The sequence below is a fragment of the Topomyia yanbarensis genome, chromosome 2 (genome assembly GCF_030247195.1).
Source record: "Topomyia yanbarensis strain Yona2022 chromosome 2, ASM3024719v1, whole genome shotgun sequence".
Lineage (NCBI taxonomy): Eukaryota > Metazoa > Arthropoda > Insecta > Diptera > Culicidae > Topomyia > Topomyia yanbarensis.
In genome coordinates, this window is record NC_080671.1 from 262374272 (window position 1) to 262388732 (window position 14461).

The 14461-nt window shown below is 34.1% G+C and overlaps 1 protein-coding gene across 1 annotated transcript in view; it reads left to right on the forward strand.

The window, feature by feature from the left end:
- Positions 1-14461, forward strand: part of LOC131680302 (muscle M-line assembly protein unc-89-like) — a 438223-nt gene that overhangs the window by 153720 nt on the left and 270042 nt on the right. Inside the window, exon 4 of the mRNA XM_058961024.1 lies at positions 1354-2096. Coding sequence (XP_058817007.1) covers positions 1354-2096 — 743 coding nt within the window. The remainder of the gene's footprint in view (positions 1-1353; positions 2097-14461) is intronic.

Below are 14461 nucleotides of genomic sequence, written 5' to 3' on the forward strand. Positions count from 1 at the left end.
GGAATTACTAATTTTGTTTCATAAATCGAAAGGAAAACGTTCAACGCTTGCTATTGATACCTTGTTTGCTATGTAAAACTTGTTTAAAAAGTTCAAAAACTACTTTTAATGCGAATCAACATTAATGCTAAAACCTATAAATATGGGTGTCACAGTTTTTCTTAAAGCCAGACGTGTGTAAGCCACAGAGCAGAACACACGTACGTGTGCTGCTCAACGAGAAGCTGCATTTTGACCACCAACCAAATCATAGCTACTGCCTTATCGCTGCCAACCAAGAACAGTCGTCGCCCTGCGTGAAATTCATTGCTCTCAGAAGTGGACAGAGTTACTAATTCGCAAGCTGCTCTTCCAGTGCCTGGTCCGTGAGATTGCACAGAATTTCAAAACCTACTCTTCCGGAGCTCAGCCGTAATGGCCCTTTAAGAAGCCAGCGAGGCCTGCCTGGTTAGTTTGTTGGAAAATACCAATCTGTGCGCTATCCATGCCAAGCGAATAATCATCATGCCGAGCGGGAAACGGCGAAATAATATTCACAACAAACGGTCCTTATTAGGACCACAAAATCGTTCTCAGAGGAATTGTCTCCGAATCAGATACACGTTCCTCTTCCCCATAATATTCGTCTTCGGAGAGTGATCCTTCTGTTTGTTCCATTTTGTTGCGGGAGCAACATGCTCGACCTCACTATTTAACTTAAATCAAAATAAAAAATCAAAAACAATAATAATAAAAAAAATCGATAAGAAAAGTAAAAAACGAAACACTTCACCAGTTGGTTCCTGACGAGCTGGTAGGTGAATTGATCCTTCGTTTCTTTTGTCCGTCATCCGCGTGACCTTCACACAGTAGAGACAAAGCCGTCTTTCAGCCAAGAAAACCGTTTAGTACCGCACTAATTTTTCACTACTTCACACAATTTAACGTTTATATTGTTTATACTCCAGCCCTTGCTGGGATAAACACCTTCACCGATATCGCAGGTAATAATTATCACTCGCGGGACTGTTTATGAGTAGTACTTTACTGTAGCCTCTGCCAAATATAGAAAGCATAGCAAGATAACGTATCTGAGGCATACCAGATAACGCACAATGGAAACGTACTTCATATGGACAAAATAATCCACTGGAAAGATGTTGCCGCAGATTTAACGAAGCTTTTTCAGTGTATGATTTTAACGTTTCCAAGCATAGATATAAGATATTAATAAGAAATATAAAGTTTTGAAATGTGTTTGTACGGTGTATATATACCGAAGATAAGGAATTAAATAAAATAAAAACATAACTATTTTTTCATTCGAACCAATATAAAATGTAATACTATAAACACTTTTTTTCGTTCGAATAGCATTCACAATCCTGAAAAATTGGATGGTGGACAATGGGTTATTAAAGCAAAGAACAGTGCTGGTGAAGAAAAAGCGAAACATTACATAATATTTAAAGGAAAGGAGCATCACCAGCATATAGCTAGAATTTACCATGCTGATAAAAGGGACGAAATATTACTACCGCGAAATGCTCTTTGTGTTTTGCCTACGATTAAATCTCAACCATGGAAGCAATCTTTGTTAGTCAATGGCGATGAATCGAATGATGTAGTCTCCAAAATAACGAAAGAGGGAATTCTCCAAGAACTTGAAGGAAACATTTCAACAAAACCACAAAAACGAGAATGGCGAAAGAAGCTTTCAACTTTATACAGTTCAGAGCATCGACAATTTACAGAGGCGCAAATGGTTTCAAAAATGCTAGATTCGAAACAAAAACTGTCATTTGATGTTCAACTAAAAAATATAACAGTTGCAGAAGGCAGCTCGATAAAAATGGTATGCTCCTGTACTGGTCCGTCGCCATCTATTAAGTGGTACAAAAACAACCTTCCAATAGCCTGGTCTAAAACATTGAAGAATGACACCAAGCTAGGAATTGGTGCAATGCATTTTGAGACAACATCTGTGAACGATTCGGGAACTTACAAATGTGTAGCGAGCAACAATTTTGGAGAAATAGAAACTTCGTGTGCGCTAACTGTCTATCCGGTTCAGCAAAATCAATTCGAGGCTCCAAAGTTCACAAGGAATGTGAAAGGTATTTATATACATAATGTATCACTTTTCATTGATAGTTTTTCGGCAAGAATTACAAAGAGACATGAAATTTGCAAAATGCATAGGCATTCTAGAACGAATATGCTGTAAACTTAAAATGAAAAACGCTTTTAATCCGCCTAACAGTGTGATTATTAGAATTTATCATCTCTCCTCGTCTGGACAGGTGTAGCTACTTCCGGCAGCTGTGTACTTACGTTGTTAAAAAGACTCGTGATGTATACGAAAAATGTAATACATTTACATTGATCCACTTAAGAAAAAGGTATAAGCTCGGGTATTAGAGGAGGATTTTAAATTCTTGAGTTGCTAGGACTGCAATACATGTTGTTAGCCCTTCTTTAGAAGTCCATCCTAAATTCGTGAAGCTCCTTCCTACTAACAGGACTTCTTAGACGGCAGTGTTACGATGTGATGTATTTTGCCACTTATGAAATTTGATTATGATTAGTGTTACCATTTTGCTGAATGTGCTTATAAACAAATTGTTGCTATAGATGAAATGTGAATTAATCGACATTCGCCGAGTAAAACATTATTGACAGCCTTGTGGATTCATTTCACCTTTTACAGAAAGGTATGAAGCTTTAGATTTTGTCCAAAAACGAAACCTGTACGCCAAAAATTAAATTTGGAATTTCTTTTATCCAACCTAAATAATATGATCTCCACTTGATAAGAAATAATAATAAAGTATTGAAGCACTTTATCCGTGGATAGATCATTATTTTTCCCCAATAAATATATACAATAAACAAAGATTCGTTATTTTATTTTAACAACACATTCAATTCAATATAAAGGATTACTGAAAACTGTAACCAAACGAGTCGACTTGAGGTGAACATTATGGTAATCTTGTAAGGAAATTGTAACGATACACTTTTTTCTTTAAAGCAAACCTTACAGAACCATATGAAAACGACTACCATCAAATCGTTTCGATATATTTTTTAATAATCCTGCGGAAGCACTTCAATTCTTTACTAACATACAATATTATATTATAACCATTCCCTATATTGTAACAATAACTCGTGTCTTAATTCTATAATTTCATATAATTTTACAGGAAAACGCATTTATCGTAATATCATAAATAGACCTTTACGTATGTGGTTACCATAGCACTTATGATTTTTGTATAATATGGAGGATTCCAGATAAAGTTTTTATTTATGCGGGTTGATGCTTCGTAATTTTTGACAACACATACTACATGGGATAGTGGCAGGACTCAGAGAATCGCTCAAATTAGCATAGGATAATATCAGTGCAAGTAATCTCAAAGGTTAAACCAATTGAATGGAAAAGCGGAAATAGAAAGACAAATAAATTATTGCTAATGCTCCGTTAATCTATCTATCTATCTATCTATATATAGATATATATATATATATATATATATATATATATATATATATATATATATATATATATATATATATATATATATATATATATATATATATATATATATATATATATATATATATATATATATATATATATATATATATATATATATATATATATATATATATATATATATATATATATATATATATATATATATATATATATATATATATATATATATATATATATATATATATATATATATATATATATATATATATATATATATATATATATATATATATATATATATATAAAAGTCAATGTTTGTATGTATATGATTTATAGACCCCTACACGACTTAACCGATTGCCGTAAACATTTTTACATAGTAGGCGTTTGTTATGGAGCGTGTTTGTGAGCTATTGGTTAAGGATTATCTGCCCGCCAGATGGCGCTTCAGAACAAAATCCTATTTCGGTGAAAGTCACAGCAACGCGCGATGGGTATTAGCTAGTAACATATATAAATTCTTCAATGAATACATTGTGTAGGGAAAACTGAATTTTTCTAAAGGGGTTATATATGTTGTGCTGAGTCAAAAAATTCGAAAAACAAATTTTCGAATGGATTTGAAGTTCATACTCAATAGCGTTTACTCAAATTCTCAACGCGGCAGCTATGGATATCTCGCTCCCTCTGAAGTACATGTGTGCATAGTTCAAACTTTACTTCGATATCGACTTTTTCCAAAAATGACTTCCCAGATACTACCTTTCACGCGTGTTTTTTGAAAAGGGCCAATAAGCATACTGTCAAAATTCACTTTGAAGGGAAATTCCGGACAAACCATTAATCGCAGATTATAAGTCATAGCAGTAGACGACAGAGAAAACTTTTCTCTTTCATAAAATGTTAACATCCATTCTCGGCGAGTTACGGTTTGTCCGGAATTTGCGCTCAAAGTGAATTTTGACAGCATGCTTATTGGCCGTTTACAAAAAACACGTGATCTGAATTTTTATCCCTAATCCTAATGTTAAAGAACAAATAAAAAACTCTCGAAACCCGTTAGGGAAAATCATTATCATTACTGGAATTTTCTTTCTCACGAAACTTTTCGATACATACGGAAGGAAGTAATGTTTCGATTATATCACTATGCGTTTATATCAATACTCGTTTATATCACCCTCGATTATATCACAATTTATCTCGATTATATCAAGCTTTTTGAAAAACAGACAAGGCACACTACGTTTTGATCCACTGAAGCCACAGGTTGTGTCCTGGCACTTTTAAGATATTTTTACAATTGATTTGCTGATTTACATGTAGGGTAATGAGCCTATTATTGGGTTTCGGACTATTGCGTTAAGGGTTTATATATGATGAGGTCGGTTAAAAAGTCAAACTTTTTTTATTCTTTTATCTTAAAGTGTAGATTCTTTAGAATATATCTTTAATTTTTATAGAGGCCTAAGTAGTAGAAGCAAAGTTATGACGCTGTTCACCGTGGGCAGAGGGCCTGGCGCGAAGCTTTAAACGTGAATAATCTCAAAATCATGTTTTACCAAAAGCGTTGTTACAATGACTAGGATAGGCCAAACATCTTTCGGCTGATTCCAATTTTTGTTTTGAATTCTTCGTAACTTATTTGCCGTGTCCTTAAGGAGGCGTCTGGTGCAGCGGGTAAAAAAATCGACTTCTTTTTTATTCGCTTAATTTTTAGTTATCCGCAGGAAAATCTAACAAAATAATAAAAAAACAAGTTACGCAAGATATGGTAGGTATGCCGAGATATGCGTTTTCTCTTGAATTGATGTGAATACTTACTATTCTTTTGCAAGAACAACATCAACGATTGGATATGGGACTATTTCTATGGATGTTGAAACAACGAGAACTGAATCGTAGGCCCTCCGAATACACTGATTTAATAGTCAAGATATTTGCTCAAAATCTTAACGTGCCAGACTTTTTCAAGTTTAGTTTTGGGTGGTTCAACAATTTTAATAAACAGTACGGGATACGAAAAGTGAAACTGTGTGGGAAAAAATTATCCATTTGACCCAATGCGTTGAACAAAGATAGCGAACGCTGCTCTAACCAACGACTTCAAATGGGTAGTGTGACAATAGAAACATGGCAAAAATAGGCTCATTACCCTACTATGATTTATTCTTTTTGACTAACTTTATCTTTTTAATACTTTTTGTTAATATAAATACATGGATTAATGCTTGAATGTAATTTTTTTTTGTTTTGAATATATCACGCTTCAAATATATCACGCTAAAATACAGACCGACCGTGATATAATCGAAACATTACTGTACTGGAAATCGTTACCAAACATCTTAGCTGCAATGAGTCGAACTCTCATCAGTTCCCCATTTGATAATCAAAATCATGCTTAGTTTTTGGGTTTCCGTGTTGCACTTAATGTACTCAATTAAGCGCTTTGCAGAGTGGTCTACCAAATCTACGACAATCGTTTCAAAGCAGGGGACGGTGGGGAGTTGTGAATATAGTTTTGTTTTCGGGGCATAACTACCATAAATATTGGTCGATTTTCAATGCTAGACCTGGTATTTGTTAAGGACACCTTAATACATACACAGGCTGAAGCAATTCAATAAAATCATTGTCTTGTTTAAGATATGACAGAATGCGTGAAATGCGTATAATCGGTATTTATTAGTTTGGTGGGTAGAAAAGATGGAATATGTTTGTGATTTATTTTTCATTAGGGCTATACAAGATAAATTTTAAGATATTTCTAAACTAAAGATGAGGTGAAAAAGTGATCTAATTCGCAATGAGTCGTGGACAACATGATTCGCGCCAAGCCACCTAAATTCGCAATTATGGTACGGGGAAAATAAAATTGTGGCAGAATCTTGTTCTTCGCGTCAAATTGAACATTTTTATATCATAACATGTATGATTCATCCCTGATTTTCGAATTATGATACTGATCTTGTTAAAAAAATACTATATACCACTGAAGTATACGGTTCACAACTCCCCATTAATGGAAGTTCACAATTCCCCACTCTCTTCTAAAAATACGTATCTCCATCGACACACTAAAGGTTCATCCAAATTTTTTTGTCGGTATAAACCGATTACTCAAGGAATGTTTTGCACTAATTTACTTTGAAATCAGCTACATAAAGGGACTCCACAGACCACAAATACAATTTAGTAAAAAAAACCATTTGTTTGGTATATTCAGTCGCTAGTTACCTGAATTTGAAGAACATGAGTTAATGCAACATTTGCTTATGAGAAAGTGACGTCATGACAGTAGAAACATTTAACAATAGTTAACACATTTTTATCATCTATACTGCCGTGATCCGCATAACAGTCCCACCTGCATAGGAAACCCATAGCAAATGGGACTGTTATGCGGATCACGGCAGTATAGCTTAGCGGAAATAGACCTTTCTCGTCCGACCTAACACCTGTTTTTCTTATTTTTAATCGAAAGATTACACATTTATAAGAACATTTCCGTAAAAATGAGATTTATATAACAGAATGATATCAGAGGTTTTTTTACTTGAACAATACTGTTAGATGAATGTCAAATTTGATTTTTGGTTTGAGGCTAGTAGATTGCAGATCCTGATACTGCTACCTGCTGAAACCGTTCCTGCAAATGAACGAAATCGCTTGGAAATGTGTGTAGATTTTGGGAAATCTTGGCAATAATTGGAAGCAAAATATAGGTGAAGTCATTGATGATTCGTGGTCATTACCATATCTGCAGTATGAAAAACCCGGAAAATGCATGTGATCCTTGAAAAATCTATACAAGAATTCACAAATCCGCGTAAAACAAATATTTTTTAATATGAGCGCTGTAAGATTATAAGCAAAATTGCTTTTACTTAAATTTGATTTATTTGAGAAAGACAAAAAAGCATTAATTATTTGGATCTCCAATTTTTCTATATATTGTAGACAAAAATATAGCCTTTCAAATGCAATCAAAACTATCCATTTTCGTTTGCCCCCTTTTGAGATGTCGGTATTTGAAAAGGGCGTATTTTTAAGTGAAAGTTATGTATAACTTTTGAACCAGTCAAGATAAAATTTTTCTTCCTCCAGCAAAAGTTGCCTCTAATCATGCTCTAAAAGTATATTGAAGAGTACTTTTGTAAGAAAAATCACATTAAAAAATTGTACGGAGAAAACTGCTTTTTTGAGAGACACCCTAAGTTATGTCACTATAAAATGCAAACGGTTTGAGATACAAAGTTAGCATCTTCAACATAGTTGCTCAGAATTGATTGTTTTTTTTTAATTCGTTTATTTGACACGGCTCATAGCGGTATCTTAACGGAGCCGTGGATCTTTTATACGTTTACAATACATGTAAAAATAAAAACACAAACAAGAATTAATTAATTGGATCTTGCGCGCAACTTTTTATTGCGAGCGGAGACCTTCTTTCGCAAAGTCTGTTGGCAAACAGCGTCAGGGGGGTCATTTAATTCTCTCTTGTTTTTCACATCCCGGTCGAAGCTGGCTTGGTGTCCGGGATCAGATGTTCTTGCACTTATTGTTGATCAGTGTAAATCCGTCGTCATCGTTACCGCTGTTGCTTACAGTTGCTTTTGAGGTGCTGGATGATTCTTTTGCGGTTGTCATTATGGTCTGAACAGCAGCCACAAATTTGGCCACCGTGGTTCAGGCATTGGTATTGAAAACTCTGTTTTAGGTTGGTTTGCCGTAGATGAGTTGGCAATCGTTTGAGATGCATTTTCCTCTGCATCTTCCGCACAAGGTTGTCCATGATGAGCTGTCTGATTACAATACTTGCACGTAGGAGTTTGCCCCTCATGGGTGCATAGCGTAGTTTGCATAATTGTAGTTCCGTGAGTTTTGAGTTTTATTGTCAAGTAGGATGGTATAGGCCTTTCAACCCGCATCCTCACTACAAAAACGCCATTAGGAGTACCCGGGAAGAAGTTTCTTCAAGTATCAGGTGTAACGGATTCTACTTCTTCGTATTGCGACATGCATTTTGCAATTGGCTCAGGAGGGGTACGAGGTCATATAACCTTACATCTATATAATTATTCTCAATATATACGGGAATCTTAATTCCAACGTTTTCACTTTCAACCACGTGTTTTAAGTTGTTCTTCAAAACGAAACGCTCGGCTTGTGCTAACGTGTTGAATGATATTAACACTATATTGCGAAGATGATGATACTGAAGGTACAAGAGTTCCGCAAGCCTAAGTTGCATTTTTACCATCAGAAGGTATTCCACTTCACTAAAACTCGGTCGTTTTAAACAAAATTTAAAGTCAACGACGGCAGCGTTGGGTCGGAGTAGAGCTTTTTCGTCAACTTTACTCATGATGACAAGAATAGTCCGATGTTTCCTTTGCTATCGAAACAATGTACACTAGATCGAGAGGCCTGTTGTTTACTTGGCTCGATTGTACGTCTGACTGCGGCAGAAGTAGAAAGTAGACTGAGCATTGATTGTTCTAGAATATTGCAGAAGAAAGTTGATACTTCTCTCTCAACTAGAATTTGAAATAATGCCTGCAATTTTGACATTTTAAGGAGCACCCTAAAACCGTTTCAGCCAAAAGATGCAGTTTGTCACGCACAATAAATATTTCTAAGACACCAAATCTCTAAACGTACCCTAATAAAAATCTTATGGTTAACACTCGGAATACCAAGGGGGTAAAAAGTTACGCGGACTACCAAGGGGGTCTAAAAAAATGGGAACGCTTACTTTAACCGCTCATATCTCAGCCGTTACATAATCGATTTCAAATCTGTCTTCACCAATAGAAAGATGTCTTTTGTGAATACGAAATAGAAGAATAGAGTTGTCTACCGTAAGTTACAGTAAAAAGAGTATAACAAAGTCAGTGAGAAAAAAAATGGGAACGCTTCTTTGACTTGCCATATCTTAGCTGTTTGTTCACAAATTTTAAATCTTTCTTCACCATTGGATGGGTAAATCTTTTATAAAAACAGTGAACAAAGAATGATGGAAAGCAAATTTGTATATCTGAAGTAATTGTAAAAAAAGTAATTGAGAGTCAGTGCAGACGAAATGAGTTTTTCTGTTCAAACAATCGTATCACGACCATTTGTCAGCCAATTTCAATTTTCCTTACACCAATGCAATCCTTAGAGCTTCTAGACTTGTAATATATGCAATAAATAGTAGATTTTCAAAAATTACTGTACTTTTTCGAGTTGTTAGGAGATAAGATTTTTACAATGTACGTGGCATACGGCATTGAAATTCTTTGCGACTTGTTAGTTTTACGGTTTGAAAATTACCTGTTTACTCAATAGTTCTACATATTATACATGGATATTATTATATCAAAATGTTTGCACAAACGTGGAGAAACACAATATTGTATGTAAGTTACTTAATAATAGAGTGTGTTAGGACGATTCAGTAAATACGAAGAAGTTCAGAATTTAAAATGTTCGTCATATAACTTCAAATTTGAAGCGATGGCCTATACATTTTAATACACCAATCGATTGTAATTGATGGCGGCTACAATTTCTGAAAAAAGACATTTTTATATTTTTCTCAAAAAATAGCCAAAAGTACGTAGAAGTACAGAAATTTCATTTAGTTAGCAAATAACGTCGAATTCAAAGCGATGGCCTATACCTTTTTATATACCAATCGATTATAATTGATTTTGGTTACAATTTCTGGAAGAACAATTTTTATATTTTCTCAAAAATAGACAAAAGTACGTAGAACTACAGTAATTTCATTTAGTTGACAAATAACTTCAAGTATTCAAATCTATCACCTATGCAATTTATACACCAATCGTTTGTAATTGATTTTGGCTACAATTTCTGAAAGAACAAATTTTTATATTTTCTCAAAAAAATAGCCAAAAATACGTACAAGTACAGAAATTTCATTTAGTGGGTAAATAACATCGAATTTTAAGGGATGATTTATACTTTTTTATACACCAATCGATTGTAATTGATTTCGGCTACAATTGTTGCAAGATAAACTTTTTATATTTTCTTTTAAAATACGACAAAAATACGTAGAAGTACAGAAATTTCGTTTGATTTGATTGTTCGAAATCAATTACAATCGATTGGTGTATAAAAAAGTATAAATCATCCCTTAGAATTCGACGTTATTTACCCACTAAATGATATTTCTGTACTTGTACGTATTTTTGGCTATTTTTTTGAGAAAATATAAAAATTTGTTCTTTCAGAAATTGTAGCCAAAATCAATTACAAACGATTGGTGTATAAATTGCATAGGTGATAGATTTGAATACTTGAAGTTATTTGTCAACTAAATGAAATTACTGTAGTTCTACGTACTTTTGTCTATTTTTGAGAAAATATAAAAATTGTTCTTCCAGAAATTGTAACCAAAATCAATTATAATCGATTGGTATATAAAAAGGTATAGGCCATCGCTTTGAATTCGACGTTATTTGCTAACTAAATGAAATTTCTGTACTTCTACGTACTTTTGGCTATTTTTTGAGAAAATATAAAAATGTCTTTTTTCAGAAATTGTAGCCGCCATCAATTACAATCGATTGGTGTATTAAAATGTATGGGTCATCGTTTCAAATTTGAAGTTATATGACGAATATTTTAAAATTCTGAACTTCTTCGTATTTACTGAATCGTCCTAACACACTCTATTATTAAGTAACTTACATACAATATTGTGTTTCTCCACGTTTGTGCAAACATTTTGATACAATAATATCCATGTATAATATGTAGAACTATTGAGTAAACAGGTAATTTTCAAACCGTAAAACTAACAAGTCGCAAAGAATTTCAAAGCCGTATGCCACGTACATTGTAAAAATCTTATCTCCTAAAAACTCGAAAAAGTATAGTAATTTTTGAAAATCTACTATTTATTGCATATATTACAAGTCTAGTAGCTCTAAGGATTGCATTGGTGTAAGGAAAATTGAAATTGGCTGACAAATGGTCGTGATACGATTGTTTGAACAGAAAAACTCATTTCGTCTGCACTGACTCTCAATTACTTTTTTTACAATTACTTCAGATATACAAATTTGCTTTCCATCATTCTTTGTTCACTGTTTTTATAAAAGATTTACCTATCCAATGGTGAAGAAAGAATTAAAATTGGTGAACAAACAGCTAAGATATGGCAAGTCAAAGAAGCGTTCCCATTTTTTTCTCACTGACTTTGTTATTCTCTTTTTACTTTAACTTACGGTAGACAACTCTATTCTTCTATTTTTTTAATTCGACGTGTTCACAAAAGATATATCTTTCTATTGGTGAAGACAGTTTTAAAATCGATTATGTAACGGCTGAGATATGACCGGTCAAAGTAAGCGTTCCCATTTTTTTTACCCCCTTGGTATTCCGAGTGTTAAATCGCTTAAGGCCATCGTAACTCGCGTCGCAAAACAGTAGGAAAAAGTTAGTTTTTCGAGAAAATAGACGAGAAAATTAACTAAAATCCCAAAACAAAAAACATACGTCCCTGCAGAATTTATTCAGCTATCATCTGGTTAAAATTTTGCGTGAAAATTCTCCCGATTTTCCGAATGCATTACCTTAGACCGGAAAAACTTTTGCCTTTTTTGCATTTCCACGCTAATATCTTCGAAAATAAAGCGATGACATACTCTTTTTAGTATTTCAGTGTGTTTCTATTTCTCTAAAGCACACATTGGAACTTTAGTTTGATGGAATTTTCCGACTTTTCCATGAAAATTTTACGATTTTCCTAATTTTATTCATAACCTATCTATGCATTATGCATACGCTCTAATTGATTCAAAAAATATACTGGAGCATTCTACGTAATATTTACATCTAATGTATATTCAGTTTTCACGAAAAGTCTAAGATTTTCATTGGGAAATTCCATATTTTCCATCGATTGAATATCAAATCGTAAACTCCGCGGATGCTTGTTTGTATGCGTATACATGAACCGGCAGTAGATGGAAAACACAAATAATAAACGTTAGTAGGCGTTTGCGTTAGTTTCACAAGTTGCAGCATTTCAGGGATTACATCTTGACTACGATGTTGCGAACAATGAATAACGAATATTTGTTTTCCATTCAAATATAGGTACTTAGTTGATTGTAACATTAATTTCAACATAATTACTGAATTGAATTGTGCTTTTCATAAATAACATCAGTTTTTTTTTCTGAGCTAGAATATGGTTTTGATATTGGTGTACAATTGATGAAATTTTTGAAGACAGCGTCCGAAACATGAACAAAACTAATCGAAAGAGATCAAATATGACGTTGTAAAACATTATACTAACATGATAGCATATTTCGACTGGCTAAAAATCCCCTTTAGGAATCCGGAAGAAAATCGTGTGAGTCAGTGAGCTAATTTCATATACAAGTGATCTACCCTAATTTTCAAAATCTATCATATAAATCACACATTATGAGAAATTCCAGCATCGTCAAAGAGTTATGAGTTGGTGTGATATTGCGGACATTGATAAAAAAAACATGTTCATAATTTATTTCACTTTTTGGAAATCAACCAGAATAGGTTGGTAAAGTTGTATTATAGTGCATATGATGCCACACTATGCCACCATTTTCTTCTGATACAGAACTCCTATTTCTCACCTTCCCGCGATGTCAGTTCCTACATTTTGACAGCGGTTGGGGTTGGAGCCTGACTCAGATTTGTTTCGGATGGAAGCGGCATTACTGACCACGGTGGGATTTGTGGTCGTGTGCTGACAGGGAAGGGGAGCAAACGACGCGCGCGGTCTACCCAAGCTAAACTAAGCTAAGCTTTTAGGAAATCAACCAGAAGAGTTTCTAATGTACACTCGCTAGCCAATAAATAATATAAAACGATTTTTAGTAAGCATTGCCGCCCTGAGCATAACCAATCAATAGATATTATAAATATTTAGAGGAACTAAGCACGGCGAAGACTGACTATTCATATAACCATTAGATCTTCAATGTCCCAACAATGCTATGTGGCGGTGACAGTATACCGATGAAACGCAAACAGGACCCATGGTGAATTATACTGCCAACGATCGCACATTTGTCCCATTTTCTATGGGGTTTCTTATCTATATGGGAGTGATTTGCGATCATGGTTAGTATATGTGTATATAAAAGCTATTCTGCTCTACCTAAGTATCAGTGATTTGTAATTTATGCTACGTAGATTCGCCAACATTGTTTGAAAAAAACCATACGATTTTTTTTACTGATAGCGTATAAGTATAATACTTTCGTATAAAAGGTACTATTTGATATAGCAATTAGATATGTATATGTATTTCAACCTGTGAACATACACTTCGGTACGCTATGCCCCACTACCGTGCAACAGATCATTGATATCGTGAAAGAATCAATCAGACGTAAAAGCATAAGATTTCCATAGTGAAAAACAACAAGCCAAGAAATACGCTATTCAAGATTTACATTTTCTTTTAGCCAAATGGATGGGACAACCATGGTTTCGTATTTTTTCGATATTTTCTAAACAAACCTGGTAATCTTATTTGTGCATTGTGATTCAGTGGTGATACAGAATACAATCCAACAGATAACTCATTTTCAACAACAATTCATATGGGACTCTTATGCTTTTATGGGCACTATGATATAGGCACCGGTGCCGGTTACAGATGGATTCAAAATAGATCATTTACCTACATTCTCTAAATATGATTTTGTAGTATCAAAGGCTGTGATTTTTCATTAGGATTTTAAACCGGTTCTACACTGTATCCAACCCATTTTCGGAATTTTGTTCTGATTCTTATATCGGGGCAGTAGATTGCACTGGTTTTGCACTTTCTAGCAAAAGTGGGAATGAAACGTTTCTAGTGGCTTGCTCTACTGCTAGAAAATGCAACACCAGTGCAATCCACCGCCCCGGGCTTTTTCAATGAAAAACCCCATTAGTAATCATAACAGT